We start from the raw sequence: 21560 nt of genomic DNA, 5'->3' as shown, positions 1-21560 counted from the left end.
GAGCGGGGGGGGGGACACTGTTTCCCCTTCCTTTCCCCACTCGCACAGTTCAGCTCCATTGGTTCCATCTGCACAGCCCAGATGGAGCATGCTCAGTCAACATATGTGGCCCCTTTCAGGAGCAGCAGTGCATGAGTCAGCCAGAGTGTGGCACAGCAGTACTGCTCCACAAAAGACCTGTCACTCTACAGCCATATTAGACAAAGGGGAAAAAGCTGTTCATAGACTACAGCTCAGCGTTCAACACCATAGTCCCCTCCAAGCTCATCACCAAGCTGTGGATCCCTGGGACTGAACATCTCCCTCTGCAAATGGATCCTGGAATTTCTGACGGGCCTGCCCTTGGTGGTGAGGGTAGGCAACAACACCTCCACAACGCTGACCCTCAACACGGGGGCCCCTCCGGGGTGTGTGCTTTGTTGCCTCCTGTACTCCCTGTTCACTCCAACTGAGTTGCCACGCATGACTCCAACACCATCATAAAGTCTGCTGATGAAACGAGTGTGAGAGGCCTGATCACCACTGGTGATGAGACAGCCTACATGGAGGAGGTCAGAGACCTGGCAGTGTGTTGCTAAGACAATAACCTCTCCCTCAACACCAGTAGGACCAAGGAGCTGATCGTGGACTATGAGAGAAAGAGGAGAGAGCACGCCCCCATCCACATTGACGGGGCTGTAGTGGAGCGGGTCGAGAACTTCAAGTTCTTTGGCGTCCACATCACTAAGGACTTAACATGGTCCACATACCCCCAGACAGTCATGAAGAGGGCACAGCAGCGCCTCTTTCCCCCTCAAGAGGCTGAAAAGATTTGGCATGGACCTCCGGATCCTCAAAAAGTTCTACAGCTGCACCAAGGAGAGCATCTTGACTGGCTACATCACTGCTTGGTATGGCAGGAGACACATTTCAATTGAATGCATTCAGTTGTACAACTGACTAGGTATCCCCCTTTCCCTTTCCCAAATGCACCTGCCTCGATCGCAAAGTGCTACAGAGGATGGTGCGGACAGCCTAGTACATCACTGGGGCCGAGCTCCCTGCCATGCAGAACCTCTATATCAGGCAGTGTCAGAGGAAGGTCCGAATAATTGCCTAAGCCATAGACTCATCAAACTCAACGCTGGACCCCGAAGCCAGTTCCACTGCATTTTTTCATTGTTACACTCTAACCAGGGACTGATTTAGATCTGGGACACCAGGTGGGTGCAATTAATAATCAGGTTGAACAGAAAACAAGCAGGCTCTAGACCTTGAAGGCCGTGTTGGAAAAAGTACCTAATTGTCATACTTAGTAGAAAAGGACACAAGTAAAAGTGAAAGTCTCCCAGTAAAAGTCTAAAAGTATTTGGTTTTAAATATATTTAAGCATCAAAAGTAAATGTAATTTCTCAAATATACTTAAGTATCAAAAGAAAAAGTATAAATCATTTCAAATTCCTTATATTAAGCAAACCAGATGGCACAATTCCAGGGGAACACTCCAATACTCAGATATCATATACAAACCAAGCAAACAAAGCATTTGTGTTCAGAGTCCTCCAGATCAGAGGCAGTAGGGATGACCAGGGATGTTCACATGATAAGTGTGTGAATTGGACCATTTTCCTGCTAAGCATTCAAAACATAATGAGTACTTTTGGGTGTCAGGCAAAATGTATGGAGTAAAAAGTACATGATTTTCTTTAGGAATGAAGTGAAGAGTTGTCCAAAATATGAATAGTAAAGTAAAGTATAGTACATATACAAACAACTACTACTGTTACAAAAAAAATAAAGTTAGTCAAATTAGATAAGATTCTGCTACCATGGAATGGACAACACCTGTCTATTTGTGGAAAAATCACCCTGATTAATTATTTAGTCATATATACATACATATACACATCATCTTCCCCTCTTCGTCACTCACACCCCATCCCCGTCATTGCGTCTCTCAATACATACATTTTAAACAAACATACAGACAGAAATTCAACACAAAAGCTCAGTTTGAATAAAGAAGTTAGGTCCAACACAGTTGCCTGATACGGCAACTGCTCCGCCCACAACCGTAAGGCTCTCCAGAGGGTAGTGAGGTCTGCACAACGCATCACCGGGGGCAAACTACCTGCCCTCCAGGACACCTAAACCACCCGATGTCACAGGAAGGCCTTAAAGATCATCAAGGACAAGTGAGGTACAGGTGCATCAAAGCTGGGACTGAGAGACTGAAAAACAGCTTCTATCTCAAGGCCATCAGACTGTTAAACAGCCACCACTAACATTGAGTGGCTGCTGCCAACACACTGACTCAACTCCAGCCACTTTAATAATGGGAATTGATGGGAAATGATGTAAAATATATCACTAGCCACTTTAACAATGCTACCTAATATAATGTTTACATACCCTACATTATTCATCTCATATGCATACATATATACTGTGCTCTATATCATCTACTGCATCTTTATGTAATACATGTATAACTAGCCACTTTAACTATGCCACTTTGTTTACATACTCATCTCATATGTATATACTGTACTCGATACCATCTACTGTATCTTGCCTATGCTGCGCTGTACCATCACTCGTTCATATATCTTTATGTACATATTCTTTATCCCTTTACACTTGTGTCTATAAGGTAGTAGTTTTGGAATTGTTAGTTAGATTACTCGTTGGTTATTACTGCATTGTCGGAACTGGAAGCACAAGCATTTCGCTACACTCGCATTAACATCTGCTAACCATGTGTATGTGACAAATACAATTTGATTTGATTTGATTCTGAAACAAATGGATCACCACCATTCTCAGAAAATCCTTGTAGCATAATAGCTGATAAATCAGGTTCTAGATCATTTAGATAAGGTTCCCGTACTTTGTCGAACTGATCTGTTTTAGAATGCAATGTGCATGTCAGATATGTCAATGGCACCCATTCAAATAGTATCTTATGCCAATCTTTAATAGAAGGAACCTTATCACTAATCCACTGTAAGGGGATGGTTTTCCTCGCTGCGAAGGTAAGTACCTTGTAAAGCCTCTTACCCACAGAAGTAACATGCCTACTAGTAAAGAAACTGGGTCCAATTCTAGATCGACCCCAAGAATTTAATTTCTTGCAGAACAATAGACCAGTATCTTTGTAATTTGGAACATGTCCATAAACAATGTGTTAGGGAGCCTGTATCAGTTTTACATTTAAGACACTGAGGAGAAGAGGAAGAGGTGTTAAAAGCATGTCTGTGATTTGGGGATATATGCAATCTGTGTATTATTCTTAACTGGATTACTCTAGTACGATTAAATATAGATATTGTTTTTGCATATCTCCAAATGTCCTCCCACATCTCTTTGTCAATAGTAACAGACAATTCTTTCTCCCACACTCGTTTCACCCTCTGTGTGTTGACAGTAGAAAAGGACCTTAATGCATCATAAAACAAACTTACAGACATTTTCCTTTGTGGGAAAAAACCCCATTATTTCACAATGACAGACAGGGTTGCCAATCAAGGTGGTGCTCTTCAAAATATGTCTTACTTGTCAAAAAAATAATGTAGTCTGCCTATGCCCTTATTAAGCTAAAAGTTAAAGCCAGCATCCAGCAATCCTGGACCAAAATCTGGGTTGTTAACAATTGGGGTAGAGCAGAGGTTAGTTTGGACCTTCCCAGGAAGCGTTGAACTGACCTCCATGCTTTGAGTGTGTTAAGTGTAATGGGGTTATTGCAGTGATCCTTTAGAGACTTGAAACTTCTGAAGAATAAAAGATCCTTCAAGGGGTATTTTGAAAAAGAAGTCTCAATGTCTAACCAAATAGAGGAGTCATCATTTGTGATGCATCAGAAATATAACATAGGTGGGCACACCACTGGTAAAGCCTAATATTGGGCAGAACCAAGACCCCCCTAGAGCCTGGCAGCTGCAATACTGCCATCTTAACTATTGGCTTGGGTTTACTCCATATGAAGGAATTTAGCCACTTACATTTTGTATTACCTTATTGGAGAGTAATAATGGGATCATTTGGATTGGGTAAAGTAGTCTAGGTAAAATATTCATTTTCAAGAGTGATATTCTACCCAAACAAAAAAATCGGAAGAGAGTTCCAGCGCCCCAGATCCTGTCTTATTGTATCAAACAAGGGAACAAAATTGGCTTTGTACATTTGCTGGAATTTAGGAGTTACAAATATACCCAGATACGTAAAACCTGGGGGAAACCATTTAAAAGGAAAGGGGGGGGGGGGTGGTAATAGGTACAGAATGAAGGCTACCAGCCTTTGATGTAGTTATATTCCTCTTGTAGCCTGAGAATTCACTGAATAATTCAATAATATTAACAAGAGATATAATTGAATTCTCGGGGCTAGAGATGAACATCAGAACATCATCAGCAAACAAGCTTATTTTATGATGAACGTCACAAATGAGCAGACCCTGTATAGCAGGCATTACTCTGATGGCCTTGGCCAGTGGTTCCGTAGTGAGTGCAAAAAGAGAGGGGACAACAGACAGCCCTGTTTGGTACCTCTGTGTATAGAGAAGCTATTTGACCGTAACACATTATTAAAGACAGCAGCCTGACGATCATCATATAAAACTTTAACCCATTTTATAAACTTGTCCTCTAGACCAAATTTAGTCAGAGCAAAGAATAGGTAGGACCACACCACACAGTCAAAGGCTTTCTCAGCATCTAGGGAGAGCACAAGACCATCCACAGCACTTCGCTGATAGGTTTGAATAACATTAAGAAGCCACCTGACATTGTTACATGACTTACGGCCCTTAATGAGGCCAATTTGGTCCCCTTTCAAAATTTGTGGAAATAAATCCTCTAGTCATGTGGCTAGAATTTTAGAAAGCAATTGTCTATCCACATTCCTAAGGGAAATGGGTCTGTACAAGGAACAAGACTGGGCATTTTTCCTTTTTGAGAATAAGTGACATGTTGGCTTCCCTCAGCGTTTGAGGGAGATGGTCATTTGAAAATGAGTGGTTAAGCATATCAAGCAATGGCTCAAGGATCAGATCATGGAACTCTTTATGGAACTCTTTATAGAACTCACTACAAAACCTGTCTGGTCCTGGGGCCTACCATTTTGCAGATTCTTAATTTCAAACATGATCTCTTCCTTGGTAACAGGGGCATTAAGGAGAGACCTCTGTTCTTCAGAGATAGTTGGGAGCTCAATCTTGGAAAATAAGACCTCCGTTAATTTGGGTACATCATTTTTCAGTTCTGAGGCATAAAGATTTGCATAACATTTCTAAAATGACTCATTTATCAACTTATTTTCATATAAATGATAGCCATCAGAATCAGTAATAGTAGCAATTGACTGTGAGTCTGCTGTCTTTTTAGCTAGGTATGCCAAATACTCTCCTGGTTTATCTCCATGTTCATAAAGCTTTTGCCTGACAAATCTCATTTTCTTTTCAGCGTCCTGTGTTAGGAGAGAGTCTGTAATGGCTTTCGTCTGGTGAAGGAGAGTCGGACCAAAATGCAGTGTGGTATCTTTGAGACATGTTTAATGACGAAGAAAAAACGAACAATACAAAAACAACAAACGGACCGTGAAAACCTATACAGCCTATCTGGTGACAACAAACACAGAGACAGGAACAATCACCCACGAAATACAAAGTGAAACCCAGGCTACCTAAATACGGTTCCCAATCAGAGACAACGAGAATCACCTGACTCTGATTGAGAACCGCCTCAGGCAGCCAAACCTATACTAAACACACCCCTAATCAACCACAATCCCAATGCCTACAAAAACCCCAATACAACAACACAATAACATAAACCCATGTCACACCCTGGCCTGACCAACTAATTATCTAAAACACAAAATACTAAGACCAAGGCGTGACAGAGTCCTACGTTGATCTAAGGGCTGATATTTCTTTTAATAATAGGGAAGAAGTGGGAGTTTTAATGTAGTCCTTCTCTTTAGGTCCTAATTCACCCTCTAACATTTTTTGCTTTTCACGCTTTTTCCGCTTCTTAGTAGCTGAGTATGACATAATCAGACCCCTGGCATACGCTTTACAGGTTTGTGAGGGGTTATCTATTGATTGAGAGTTAATAGAGAAAAATTCTTTAAACTCTGTAATAAAATGTTACGTAAATGTATGGGTTTTAAGAATGCTTGTATTCAATCTCCAATGTCCAGGATCACCTCCGCATGATCAGATATGACTATGCTTCCAATATTAGCAGATAAAACAGACTGCAAAGACGTCTTGGGCATAAAAAAAGTAATCTATTCTAGTCTGACATCCATGACGTGCAGAGAAATATGTGAACTCTCTGTTGGATGGATGTTCTCCAAACATCAGCATACCACAGATCATCACAAATAGCTAAAGTACCTTTAATCCAATTTGTAAGTCGCTCTGGATAAGAGCATCTGCCAAATGACTTAAATGTAATGTAATGTAAATGTAATTATAACAAAACGACCAAATGTATCTTTCACACAATTCAACACCTTAAGTGGTAGGTTCTTTTTCACAAGAATCGCTACACCTCTACTTCTGGATGTAAAGGATGAGAAAAACACTTGACCAAACCCCCCTTGTTGCAATTTCAGATGCTCCTTATCATCCAAATGAGTTTCTTGCAACAGAGCAATATCAATATAAATATATTTTTTTAAAGACTATATCTTCTTCCTTTTTAATGGGGTTATGGCTCCTTCTAATGTTCCACGTCTGTTACCTGCCATTGCACTTTGACCAACCAATATCCAGACTGAAACCTACTGTAAAGATAGGGTGGTACCTTTTCCCATGTGTTGACCTCTCCTCATTCTCACCGAGCGTAAACAAACGATATGAACCCTGAACCCGAACTATACTCAACCCGAAAATTAAACATGTGAAAATCCAAAGGGGGGTTTTCCCGCTAGCTAACATGCAGGGGATTTCAACTCTCCAATGTAGACTCTTAAGTCTGCAAAGCCAATCTATACCCTCATCCTTTATATATATGGAAATCAATAAAAATAAGATTGAAGCTCTTCCATCTAAAACCAAGCCTGGGCACCAATATAGATTCACACATCTCTCAGTCTGAGCTATAGAAGCAATTATTCATTGCTGCGACTTGCTTGCTCGTTGAGATTTCTGTTCTTCGCTCCGTTGTCAGTTTAGCCCACATTTCACTGATCTTAGTAGCTGAAAGCATTTTGTATCCGTGTCCTTCAAGGCAGCTGTCAAATATCACATTAGGCTCCTTTTATATGGCGGTCTTTTTAGTGGAGGATAGGAAATTGGAGAGGAGCATAACACAGGACAAATGGGATGTAACAATGAGTTTCAAATGTTACTCTGCATAGGCTGTAAGAACCTTCATGTTTACAAATGACAAATGGGCCTAAAAATGGAGATGTACAATTATCCCAGCATAATCAACACAAAACAAAAAAATTGTGAAAAACAACTTTATTAGGTTGTGCATTATAGATCATCAAGGCACTGTTTTTCCTATGCATACACAATTATTTGGATATAGAATAGTGAATTGTTTATAAGACACGTCGTGAAAAGTATAAAGAGAAACAAGTCACATAAAACAGTGTATGGATCACAGGAGGTTGGTGCAACCTTAATTGGGGGAGGACGGTCTCACAGTAATGGATGGAGCTCCATTACTGGCTCCGTTCCAGCCATTATTATGAGACGTCCTCCCCTCAGCAGCCTCCACTGGTATGCATTGAGCAGTGTAAAATAATGAGTAAAGCATGCCATTGACATGCATTTATCAGCCACCAGAGGTATCTATAGAGTAGGATTTACAGTATGGCATTCAGTTTCACATCTTAAAACAGCATTACAGGGGTTTGTCTCAAAATGACCCGAACAGTCATTCTGAATCCCATGTAAAATAGCCTTTTGAGTTACTAAAAGATCACCCATAATATTTTTTCGTGATTAAAAAAAAGCAAAAGTACTTTCTCTCATGTCAAACTAATAGGAAGTCTGAAAAGACAAACTGAATAGGCGGGGAGCTCACCTTGACTGGCGGTTCTTTGAAAAAGACATGAAAGCAGTGAGCATCATAAATGCTGTGAGCAGTGTTGCCGTGACATTATCTCAAGCAAATCTGCTGATACACAAAGCAACTCAAACATTGAAATTGCATGCAACATCCAATCCTGTCATACGCCACATCATGGTTTCACAAATTATTTGTTAATCCAATTTACTGTAACAGCACCAGACAAAATGTTTGCTGTATAATTTAGCGAGCTAGCCTAAATGGAATTGTCAGCACTGTTTATCACTAGCTAGCTAGTTCATCTTGACAATTTTAGTAGAAATTTACTTAACAGGGTGAGGTCGGGTTACTTCTCATTATATATATATCAGACAATGTTCTGTTAGTCAATGTTCATATATTATGACCTTTGTATGAATGTTCCATTTGGCATATATCTTGATGTAATGACATGACAACTGGATCTGAGTTTTGGGCAACCCTTCCAACGCTTTAGTTACATGCTGGCTGAAGACCTAGCTAGCCAGTTGCTTGCTAACACAAGACACAGATGAAAGCGGAAACCTATAAGTATATTTGATTTAGATCAATAGGGGAAACCTCAAATTGTAGTTGCTGTCACGCTGCAGTCAAATTATGGCACCAGTAGACTAGCAACCTAGCTATGTAAACCAAAACCCTTTAAATTAGATAAGAGAATAACCATTGTTGTATTAAAATGAGGCTTTTGTGATATCAAGACAAGTGACCTTTGTGACAACCCACCTCCTGAATCCAAGTGTTTGGCATGGGGGAGGGGACCAGTTAGTTAAATAAATCTCAAATACAATCTTGCTGTTGAAAAGCTGTTTGCTGGTGTAAATCATATACAGGATATCCCATGGCAAATGCTAGATCTACATAATATACCACAGTTGATTTCATAGCCAAATGAGGACAACAGCGCTATGCGCAGCTAGCTTGATTTTAAACAACACTATACATCCTACAATCTGACTATAACTATTATACAGCAAACTAAGAATCTTACACAGTCAAATCATCAAATCACAGTGTGCACCTTATAAGATTAATCTGTTGTTTTCAGACAGACAGAACAAACCATAGCATTATACATTTACATTTACATTTAAGTCATTTAGCAGACGCTCTTATCCAGAGCGACTTACAAATTATGAGAGCACCCACTAAGCTAGGTGTGTTTGATCCAATATCTAAACATATCAGCAGCACAAGTTCCACAAGTCAACTTTCAAACATACAATACTAAAATCTGTTCTTCACATTTCAAGCATCACACATGCAATTTCAATATATTCTCAAGGAAAAAAATATATACTGTAAAAAATGTTGTGTTTCACCCCCTTTTTCTCCCAATTTCAATTACGATCTTGTCTCATCGCTGCAACGGGCTCAGGAGAGGCGATGTTCGAGTCATTGCGTCCTCCGAAACATGACCCGCCAAACCACGCACCTTAACATCTGCCCGCTTAACCCGGAAGCCAGCTGCAACAATGTGTCACAGGAAACACTGTTCAACTGACAACCAAAGTCAGCCTGCAGGCACCCGGCCCGCCACAAGGAGTTGCTAGTGCGTGATGAGCCAAGTAAAGCGGGTTGTGACACAGCCTGGGATCGAACCCGGTCTTTAGTGAAGCCCTCAAGCACTGCGATGCAGTGCCTTAGACTGCTACACCACACGGGAGACCCCTAAATTAATCCTATATGACACAGACTTAACTTTAAAAACTTGGCTCCAGCTATAAAAATGGTTTATGTAAAAACATATTACTGTCCTGAAAGTGCTAAAATTGTGTGAAAACAATCAGTAAAAAGGTGCTGCTTAACCAATACTAATTAACTTGAGGGCTGCCTGGCATCATGATCCTCTAGTAGGGAGGTTGATTGTAATGTTCAGTGTACAGTTGCCAGCAGTCAGTCTCTCCTGTTTCATGATGTTTATGTGTTGCTGATACAGCTCTCGACGTAGCTGGGAGGAGCTTCTGTAACAGAGAGGACAGCGGATATCAGTAATTAGACAGAAAGAGACATTACTACACAATACCCACCCAACTACATACTTTCATCAGAAACAACATGAGTCATGGGCATGGCAAACGCTTACGAAGCAAAGGAATAAATGTCTACAGAATGGCAATTAGACTCTTATATTCATATTGGATATTAGCCAAGATTTAAGCCAGCCACAACTGATACAGTGAGATGACAATACAACACCAGAAACACTTAACCCAAATACTTAATATCAAAAAGTGTAATAAGATAACTAAGTAAAAACTAAATAGCATTAGCACTGCCAGTCACTACAGGTTATTCAATAGGGGTCAAAGACTGACCATGTGGGAGTGTGGAGGTGCTGTACTCTGGCGGTAGTAGTGGGTAGAGGGTGGGCATGGAGTTGGCCAGATAGTCCATCTCAGCTGGAGGGGCACTGGGGGAAGAAGTAGAGACTCTCATCCTGGGAACAGGTTTCGGGGCTGTGCGGCGGGCAGGGCGAGGGGCAGTAGTAGGTCGTCCTTGGTTATGGGAGGATGGCTCAGAGCCGCTGCTGTGTTCTAGCTTGGCAGGCTTGGCAGAGGAGTAAAGAGGATCAGGGGTTTGGGGAGGTGGTCTGGAGAGCTGTGCTGACGTGGTGTCCACTGAGATGTTTCCAATGTGGATGGGCAACAAAAATGACACCACAGGAGATTTCAGAGAAATCTAATGTACCAGGGAGTAAAGGGGAGAAGGTTTCATCAAAACATGCTAAACTGAGGACCAAAGGGTTTGGCTGTAGAGGAAACGGTAGAGGAATGGCATTGTGAAAAGAGAAACGTTGCTTACTTGAATAAAGTATTCCATGTTTATTAGGCCACAGTCAGTCATAGATGACTGGCGCAGAGGAGGTACAATGATCTGCTCCTTCCACTCAGCTTGTTTGTCAGCCTTCACCCCAGCACCTTCCACCTGCACTAAAGTCCTCAAGTCAATGGTAGGCTTCTTCGTCTGGTAAGTCACTTTCTATTGGAGACGAGCACACAAAAATATGGTACAAAATGATAAGACAATAATGACCACATTGCAGCTTTATAACACCATTGAAGAAATCACACTTGGTTGTACAACACTCTTCTGTTGTACATCCATAGCCTTGCTTCATTTCAAGCTCTGTAGACTCAGTACTCTGTACCTGCATGAGACGGGCCACCACAGTCCCCGTGGTTTTCCCAGACCGGTTGTCGATCTCTGTGGTCAGTTTGATGACCTGACCAGGCGTGTAGCCCTTCATGTCACTCTGGGCCTTCAGCACCACCGTTCCTGTCTTCACCCCCAGCATGTAGGTGAACGTTTTAGTAATGGAAGATGAACTAGGTCCCTGGAAACAGGTGGGAAGTATTAGGTTAAGACCAGATTCCCCAATGTCCTGTTGCTAAGACTTGGATATTTCTGATTAAGTGAAAATTTATCAAATCTGCTAGGGAAGAACTCACATGGATGTCAGGCACTTCGTTGAGGTTGAGGAGACTCAGCAGGTAGAAAGGCTTCTCAGTCTTATAGTCCTTAGAGAAGCGAGAAGTGTCGATGAAAGCCCTCACTCTGTACATAATTTTTCCATAGTTCCCTTCAAAGGATGTGGGAATAGAAGCTATATAGGAGGGAAGGAGCAAAGGTATTTATCACATATGTATTTTCACAGAGGCAAGAATACAGGCAACATACTTTAAAAATGGCCTCTATCTATTGAAATTTGAAATGTCTTGAAGGTGTGCAGGTTTCAGGTGATAGATTTCAAATGACAACGGACAGTTGATTGTGTGGTGTGTCATGTACGTTTTTATGAAAGACCGCTATATCAGAGTGAAAGGGAATCCCTTCTCAGCTGTCTGTCTGATAGACCTTATCACAACCCCTCCGCCCATTACTCATCGATGTTACCTATAGCATAGAGAGCTATAGCATAGATAAGGGAGAACATGTGATACTGTTTTAAGAGTGATCTATCACACTCATTTCCTTAGCATGCAAAGGTTTGAAGCAAAAAGACAAGTAGGCCATGACAGATTGTTAGCATAAACAAATACCATGTACAGGAGATAGTATGACAACAGGTGGCTTTGCACACCTCAGGGCATCTATGCGCTCAGTCCATACCACACTAGTGAACAATTGGAGAAGAGGAGGCTAATGGGTACGAGGATAAAATCTCAAAAAATGTGTCATAAAAGTTTATTTCAGAGTTTAACTATAAGCTAATCAGGAATCATTTTTGAATGACTTATAACCCCTTGATAAAGTATACCTCAATAACTGTTCATGGGCACGAGTAAATTACTCTCCTGTGTGCTCATTTGTAGCACCATTTCCATTGTTGAAGACACATGACAATGGTCCCCATGGTAATCCTCATAACCATTGATGTAGAGCCACAGGAACCAGTACTGTAATTTATTGCTCACATTACTTCTGCTTATTGTGAATGAGCTGTCAGAACTACAGTAAACTTACATGCCTCGACATATCTAATTATAAAATGAGGAAAACCCCATATGTTTAAAGGAATGTGGTGCAACAGGCCTACAAAGCTCCATCACTCAGTGGCCTTACCTGGAATGAGAAACTTGAATGGAAAACTGTGATCTCCCTGTTTCAGGGTTCCTGGGACACCAGAAAAAAAAGATAAACATCAGATCAGCTGGCTGGAAAACAGTCTGTCCATTAACAATTGTTCATCTTCGAGGAATCACATTTCACTTTCAGGGTAGAAGGGGAACCTCTGGGAATATGGATTAAATGTTTGTTTACCGTTTCCTTCTGACATACATTGGTGATGAAGGAAATATCCATTACAAAACAATGATTTACTGGAAGGTGTATTTAATGTTTGAAGCTCCAAAAAGGTGAGAAAGAAACAGGTAAAGTCCCCGTTGACAGTACCTTTATCTGCCACAGAGAGAGTGCTGTTGAAGTACTGCTCTTCCACTGTCCAGGCTGTGTCGTCGATCTTGCTGGTGACACCACAGATGCCTTGGCAATTCACCTTGATATCTTCAGGGATAATACAGAGTACAACACAGTAACATAAGAGAACTTGAGGTCCTCTGACTTCATAACAAAATGGAGATCCAAACAGAAGCAGAGCATGGCAATGTATTCTTGAAAGCCCTTTTAGGATAGTTGACATTTTGATTGATATGTTATTTTTTTTCCAAACAAAGCACCTATTGTGGACACCTACTTTAACACGTCACAGAGAGATATATACACACACAACAGAACTAAAAAAGCAAACTCTAATTCTGAGGATTCCAAACACAAAGACCAGAAAAAAAAGACAAACATACATGTAACTGCCAAAATAAAGGAAACACCAAATTAAAGTGTCTTAATAGGCCATTAGGCCACCAGAACAGCTTCAATGAGCCTTGGCATATCTGGTGACAGACACACACACATCCTTTAAAACCCCCTTTGATCCTTTGAGACCCCTCTTTAAATAGTAATCTCTTCTTCTAGCCATGGTTAAATAAAGGTTTGAAAAAAATGGTATAAAGAAAATGGTAGCCAAAATAAATGGGCAACTGGACATTTTTATACATGACCCTAAGCATGAGATGTTAATCGCTTAATTAACTCTGGAACACCACCTGTGGAAGCACATTGCTTTCAATATACTTTGTAACCCTCATTTACTCAAGTGTTTCCTTTATTTTGGCAGTGACTTGTAGTTTTCTTGGTGTGATGTAATGCAGCACAATTGATCGGTTTGCTTTCCTCTGTGAGTCACATGCCTGGCTGCAAAACACACGGAAGTCACAAGCCCATGAGCACAGAAATTAAAGGGTACTAAATGGTAGTCCCAGCGGGGATAGGCAACAGCTCTTAGCCAGCAGTGTGCATATTTATGACCCAAATTAATGAATAGCTAAATCAATCATAATTCTGGTTTGAGCCCAGTAAGACAGACAATCCTGGAGGATGATGGCCAAGTAAAAACAAATCTATAAACAAACCCTGTAGAAGTATGAAGTGCAGTACTCTGATTGATATCCAGTTAAATACTCTGCTTACATCACACAATAACTTTAATTCTAACTTCCCATTATTACTTTTTAAGAACATGAGAGTGGGTCCACTATTACAGACTAACAATCTGCTCTGTAGGGAGTACCAGCTCTTGTGAAAAACTACACTGAACAAAAAATATAAAACGCAACTTGTAAAGTGTTGGTCCCCATGTTTTTGAAACTAAAGAAAATAAATTTTCCATACGCACAAAAAGCTTATTGCTCTCAAATGTTGTGCACAAATTTGTTTAGATCCCAGTTATTGAGGATTTATGCTTTGCCAGGATATTCCATCCACCTGACAGGTGTGGCATATCAAGAGGATGATTAAACAGAGCATGACCATTACACACTTTGTGCTGGGTACTACAAAAGCACACTCTAAAATGTGCAGTTTGGTTACACACACAATGCCATAGATGTCTCGAGTTAAGGGAGTGTGCAATTGGCATGCTAACTGCAGGAATGTCCACGAGAGCTGTTGCCAGAGAATTGAATGTTCATTTCTCTACCATAAGCCACCTGTGTCATTTTAAAGAATTTGGCAGTACGTCCAACCAGTCTAACAATCACAACTCAACCAGCCTAACAACATGTACATCTGTGTGTTCCAGTTCCCGTCAATATCCAGAAACTTCACACAGTCATTGAAGACGAGTGGGACAACATTCCACAGGCAACAGCCTGATCAACTTTATACGAGCAAGATGTGTCACGCTGCATGAGGCAAATGGTAGTTACACCAGATACTGACTTGTTTTCTGATCCATGCCCCAGGTATATATGACCAACAGATGTATATCTGTATTTCCAGTCATGTGAAAACCATAGATTTGGGCCCAAGATTCCCTTACACGAACTCTGAGTAAAATCTCTGAAATTGTTGTTCAGTGTAATTTGAAGTCCTCACAACTCATGGGTCAGATAATAGACAATATTAGTAATTTGGGAAGGTTAAGTTCATAAGAAATCAGTTATCAACAACAGTGCAGCTAGTGACACTGTGCCCAGTATTGAAATGCAATGACGAAAGCTGCCCAACCTGTTTTTTCTGACCTGCAATGTAAACAAACCATGACACAAAACACCTTCAGTGTGACAAGAGGGCAATTTAGTTTCCATGTTGGCTAAAGTTCCAAGTTGGCTAACATTAAAAAAAAAATAGAAACCAACAAAAGTATTTTCTAACTCCACGCCCGGTTTCAAAACATGTTTGATCACCCAGAGTACAATGTTGTTGAAAAAATTAGTGAATTTGTGTTTTTGTTCTAGCAACAAGTGATCGGGATGAGGGTGACCACCACCTGTCAGCAGCCATTTGAGATCCTTGACATAAGGAACACAGTTCCATTGAACAATTCAATGTTCTATCCTACTACATTTCTGGAATATAACAACTTGAGTTTATGATTGCCACTTCTATGCTTGCCTTGCCATTTCATCCTTGGATTCAAATGTTAATGGGCAAACAAATATTGTTTTTTGTTAGTGTTGTTGTTTTACCTTAAGATATGGTGAGTATTAAAAAAAGGACGGTCAAATTTGTCCTTTCTGACAGCACCTTTAAATGAGATTGATCACCTTGTTCCCCCACAAACACATCTTTAGAAAGTGTCTGTTCGAGTGACAGCATAGTAATCACTTCAACATCCTAAGTTTTTACTGTAAATAAAATGCGCGTCACAAATCACACCATTGCGTTCGTTTCAGTGGAACACGACTTTCTTGTCAGTCCGAGGAGACGAAGGTTTCAAGACAGCTGATAGAATATTACCTTTAAATAGTAGAGCTTGGGCGGTTGTAATTTTCAGCGTGCCTGAAACGGCATCTCCAGGACTATAAACAACTTTATTGTCCTTAAAAGTGATGTCAAATTCTTGCAGTTTTCCCATGTTTCCCATCACGAAAGGCTGCCACCGACGGCTCGGTCTATCACCTGTGCTCTGTGGTGCCGTTTTCTTCCCTTTCCGTTCAGCCTCCCAACGTGACGTCACTAACATGAAACTTGGTCTCTTATTTAAACGTCTCAGTTAAATACTTATTGAAATGTAACGCATGTGGATCTGTCGTCCGGTAAACAAAATATCATAGTTGTTTCCATACATCAAATTTACTCAGTAAAATATTTTACAGGACTGAGACGTGCCTCTAAAATACAAGTTAGGGTGTCTGATATGCCTACTGTCTGGATAGTCAACACTTTCCCCCTTCAGTGAGTTTGTGAGATGACAACTCTATGTACATTTGCAAGGGATTTTTAAAATGTATTTTTAAAATGAAAGCAAAAGATCACAGAAACAATAATTATATTACAAAATATAATAATTCTTACACAATGGGGGGAAAAAACAACCCAAAAAGCTATTTGTTTAACAGTTAAGAGTTGACCCATTAACCCGCATGCAGACAATTATCAATGAGATATGAATATGGAAGTGAGAGAAAGCTGCATGCTGTATATAGAATGAGATACATTCAATGATATTGCTGTTATATTGATAAGCTCACACCATGAAAGTCTGTGACTGCTTTTGGATATTTATGTCAGTTGGGATGGTGGTCAGGGGCTGGAGGGTCATGGAGGTTGACACTGTTCTGTCATGTTGAGAAGTAATTGATGTAGAGTGGAAATAGACTAATGCTTAAAACACCTTAGAAGGAAAATATATGAAGAGTAATACTTAAGACGGGAATAATCACATTGACGTTTCTTTTTTCCATGTATTCAAAAAAATGTCAGAATGTATTTTGCAACACTTCGTAGAGTGATGTCAACAGATGATATCACATTTTACCTTTCCTGTGTTGCCACATTCTCTTGACCTACAATTCACCTCTGCTTTTCAACAAGTGTTCTATAACAATGGAAAAATTGTCTAACATTATCCAGTTCACAAATCCCCAAAATACTAATATTTGTATTATTTTTTAACAAGTACATCTGGACTTTAGTGGTGTAAAGTATAATAGTTGTTTGTGGTCTGTACTTTCCTTTACTATTTATATGTTTGATTACTTTGACTTTATTTTCACTACATTTCTACGTTTTACTCCATACATTCTCCCTGACACCCAAAAGTACTCATTACATTTTGAATTCTTAGCAGGACAGGAAAATGGTCCAATTCACACACTCATCAAGAGAACATCCCTGATCATCCCTACTGATTTTTATCTAGAGGACTCACTAAACACAAATTCTTCTTTGGAAATTATGTCTGAGTGTCGGCATGTGCCATTGGCTATCCGTAAATTGATTTGATTGTGCCATCTGGTTTGCTTAATATAAGGAATTTTAAATGATTTATACTTTTACTTTTGATACTTGAATATATTTGAGCAATTACATTTACTTTGATACTTAAGTATGTTTAAATCCAAATACTTTAACTCAAGTATTATTTTACTGGGTTACTGTTAATTTTACTTGAGTCCTTTTCTATTAAGGTATCTTTACTTTTACTCAAGTATGACAATTTGGTACTTTTTCCACCCCTGCTGGATTTAAACTATTATGATTTTAATATCTAGACTGTGAATTTATAACTGTATGTTGTTGACAGTAAGTAATCATCTCGCTCTCTACCCTCCGTATAATCATGCCAAAGACAACCTGTTATTACATTTACATTTAAGTCATTTTATTATTATTATTATATGCCCATAAGAGAGAATGTACAAAGACTTAAAGCATTACTTCGTTCACACGTGCTGTTCAGAACGGGACTGTGTGAACACCTCGTCACAGCTCCTCTAGAGACTTCCTGATTGAGACGGTAATAACAAAATTAAACAGAAAGAGGAAATGCATTTTTTTTAATCAGCTACGGAATCATCAAGCTATAGAACATCCAACCCCACCCCCATTACTTTTTTTGTTGTTGCTTATAACCGAGTAAAATATACTTTTTTCAAATGAATGCCGTGGAAAATATATTCCTTTTAACATGCATATGATATACACTTTGATTAGTTTAAAACAGCGCATGTTTATAGGTTTTGCTTTACAATTACAGTATCTAATCATTATTACACATCAATAAAGAATACATTTGTGATCACTCTCAGGGACATACATTTTTTCTTCACATGTCCCATGTCAATTCTATGAATACTATTTATGTTATAGATAATAAAACTATACTCTCTCAGGATGATGAAGACACTGAGCAAATGTGATGAGACTACTATGAGGTTCCTACTTCAAGATGTGTTCAAATGCCGGGTTTGGACATGTTTTCCTTGTGTTCTAATACAATGGAGGGAGAATCAATAGCAGCATCGTAGCTGATCTGGTCATTTGTGGCAGGGTCTTCTTTGAACTTGACATCGCATTTTCTGAGAGACCTATGAATAGCCTTGACAAAATTGTGTGATCCAAAACAGTAAAGCAATGTGTCCAGACAGCAGTTTGCTCCAGCCAAAACCCAGGAATAATAGTATGAGGTCTCCACCTGCAGAAGGATGCATTGTTCTGGAAAGTACTTCTTTAACACGACAGCCCCAGTGCGTATCACGTTCAAAGGCATAAAGCACAGTCCAAATATCACCAGACACATGGCCACCACTTTACGGGACTTGGCCTTAATACCACGGCCCTTAAATGTGTTGATATTGATATGAGACACTGATCTTGCTATCTGAACGTAGCACGTCACAGCCACTGAGAAAGGCATTAGGAACCCAAGGGTGAGCAAAACGAAGTTGATGGCAAAGTAAGTCTCAATGTAATCTCGCTGATGAATGCTCAGACATAGTGTGCGGTTTCCCACTTGGCTTGTGTTAAACAAGTAGAAACAGGCAATACCCTTAGCCAGCAAAACCAGCCAGACTCCAGCACACAGCTTCTGAACAAATGCCTTTCGTTTCATGGAGGAGCCTTGTTTAAACTGGACCACTGCCACATATCGATGAATGCTGATGAGTGTGAGGAACAGGATACTGCCATAGAAGTGAATGAACAGCAGAGCAATCTTCAACTTGCACAGAAAAGATCCAAAGGGCCAGTGGCTACCCATGACAAAGTATGTTGCCATAAATGGTGCAACTGGTGTGATGATAGCATCACTGACAGCCAAATTAAACTGCAAGACGGCACCAGAGCTCCACTGTGGTATACGGCAGCAGAAGACCCACAGACTGAAACTGTTGAGGAGGAAACCAACCAGGAAGACCAGGAGGAGGAAAACAGTGATGGAGATATGCTGGGGTTCCACTGTACAGAGACTGCTGTTGGCTGTAATGTTGTTCAGAGGCAGCATTGTGCTGTTCATCTTGGGATGGGATGTGGGGGGGGGTGCAGGACATAAACAGTCACCTTGAAATTTTTTAAATGGAACAGAGTGCTAGCCAGACCAAAGAAAATGTACATATTTAGTTAAAAAATAATGAACACATTGTGTGCTACATCGTTGTCAATTCTTGTAAATCGGTGTTAAGTGTAGCCACTGAACAGGATGTAAAACTTGGAGCTGAGGTGAGAAAAGGTCTCACCATGACTCACCTACCACAAGGACAAACTTTGTCACAAAATAGCTTTTAAATCATAGCAAAAAATAGAATTCCCTGATTTAAAGTACAAATATTATATTTGAAAGTGAACATTCAATTAATGTCCTACCGGAGGTAGGCACTAAAGCATTAAAATGTATGTACTCACTACTGTATAAATGTGTCTACTAAATTACTAAAATATAAACATGTAAAGCTAATTCAAGCATACATAACTGAAAACAATTGTGAGATTAAGGTTACAACATCTCTACACAATGGAACTTGTGATTATGATGAAGTCATAAAGTCTACTTTCGTGTAGGCTACTTACTTAAGCTTGCACTTGTAGTCCATCAGTGGTACAAGACATGAATGAGAAGAGTGTTATAACTTCCCCCGATGACAAGAGGTGGTTGCCCACAACCATGCTATGTAAAGCAGACAGAAGCAGAATTGTTCTCTCAAAATCACATCAAATCAAATTTTATTAGTTTGTTGGTGATGTGGACACCAAGGAACTTGAAGCTCTCAACCTGCTCCACTACAGCCCCGTCGATGAGAATAGGAGCGCGCTCGGTCCTCTTTTTCCTGTAGTCCACAATCGTCTCATTTGATGGGGTGCATGATGGGGTGCAGCACAAATATGGCCTAATCCTAATTATTTTTCCTGTGTGATTCTAGGAGTTGCAACCGCTAACCTTATTATAGTCAAGTTGTGACATCACCACTGAATACATTTATTTATTGAGCCATTTTTAAACAAGTCCATACAAACTTTCCCTTTCAAGACCTGGACAGTTTGTCATAGTCAATAGTAGTCAAACAGGCCTACTGGTTGTACAAAAATGCCCACTAAATGATCTTGCTGATAAACTGTTCCTGAGTAATGGATTGAATTGAAATAAACAGTAAAAAAAAACATTTTATTAATTCAATGTTTTACAATTATCCTAATAACTTTTATTTTTGTCTTTCCTAGGTCCAATCATTTAGATTTGTTGTACCCTATTTTGATTCTAGTGTCTTGGTGATAATAGAATCAGTATTTATATTACCATAGCAATGCCAAATAACTTTAAAGTGGAACAGACAGTGTTTGAACTCCTTTGCAGATATGAAACAGACAATCAAGTATCAGTCAAAAATAAAATATTCAAGTTTATGCTACAAAACAAACTTTATAAGATGTTTTAAAAATAGGTTATATTTGACTCAACATTCCATGACGTAAATTAAGGCATTGTTGCAAGACTAGATTGATGCAGTTTAATGCATAATTAATAACATTCACCAATAAAAAATTTTGGTAGTCCAAAAAATATTGCTATCGGGTTGTAAATCACAGCTGACCTGATACAAGAACTTGAACAACTGTTATCTAGTTAGCATACCTCTTGCGTTACCAAATTCACTCTGGCTATCTACTCTGATTTCAGAGCCCTATTGTCTAAGTGTGCCAGAGCGCAGAATAACTGATGAATTTACTATCGCGCAACACCCACTGAATGTGACTGGTGTCAGTAAATGTAGGCAAAAAAAAGTAGGGTTAGTCATAAACACTCTAGACAACATGTAAACAGCCTAACCAGCTCTGCTAGGATGAGTAAAATGGTCAGAGTGAGGTGTTCTCTCATTTGTGTCAAGGAAGTAGCTAGCTAGCAAGCTAGCGAACTTTAGCCAGTTAGATTAGATGCTTGGTTGGGACAAGCATGCACTGGAAGTCTACAATTCCCCATCGTTTATCAGTCCAATTTTGATGGCCAACTAGCTGAAAAAGTTTGACACGTTTTATCTAATGTTCCTTCGTTAGATTTTAGATCATCTTGCTCTGGCTAGCATTCATTGATGATCTTGTTGATGTGCATAACTGAAGGAGAGAGCCTACCTTTTCATGGTTGTTTGATCAATAAGAAGGTTAAGAGTTCCCAAACGTAAGCGGATTCCTGTGGTATTTACATATTTGCAGAAATCCAGTCGGGTGTTATTTGTGGCTTTA

At 39.8% G+C, this 21560-nt stretch overlaps 2 protein-coding genes across 2 annotated transcripts; both read right to left on the bottom strand.

Annotated features, from left to right (window-relative positions):
- Positions 1 to 9183: 9183 nt before the first annotated feature.
- LOC135514259 (arrestin domain-containing protein 1-like) lies at positions 9184 to 16050 on the bottom strand. Its single transcript, XM_064937616.1, has 8 exons — positions 15846 to 16050; positions 12942 to 13052; positions 12612 to 12662; positions 11498 to 11652; positions 11197 to 11382; positions 10851 to 11027; positions 10364 to 10727; positions 9184 to 10009 (listed from the first exon to the last, which is right to left on the bottom strand). The coding sequence occupies exons 1-8, from the start codon at positions 15970 to 15972 to the stop codon at positions 9966 to 9968; spliced, it is 1215 nt and encodes a 404-aa protein (XP_064793688.1). The 5' UTR covers positions 15973 to 16050; the 3' UTR covers positions 9184 to 9965.
- A 2235-nt stretch (positions 16051 to 18285) lies between these two features.
- Positions 18286 to 19403, bottom strand: LOC135514262 (P2Y purinoceptor 2-like). The gene has a single exon (XM_064937618.1). It carries the CDS (start codon positions 19342 to 19344, stop codon positions 18286 to 18288), a length of 1059 nt encoding a protein of 352 aa, XP_064793690.1. The 5' UTR covers positions 19345 to 19403.
- Positions 19404 to 21560: the final 2157 nt, after the last annotated feature.

The sequence above is a fragment of the Oncorhynchus masou genome, chromosome 25 (assembly GCF_036934945.1).
Source record: "Oncorhynchus masou masou isolate Uvic2021 chromosome 25, UVic_Omas_1.1, whole genome shotgun sequence".
Lineage (NCBI taxonomy): Eukaryota > Metazoa > Chordata > Actinopteri > Salmoniformes > Salmonidae > Oncorhynchus > Oncorhynchus masou.
This window is presented reverse-complemented; position numbering and strand designations above follow the sequence as displayed.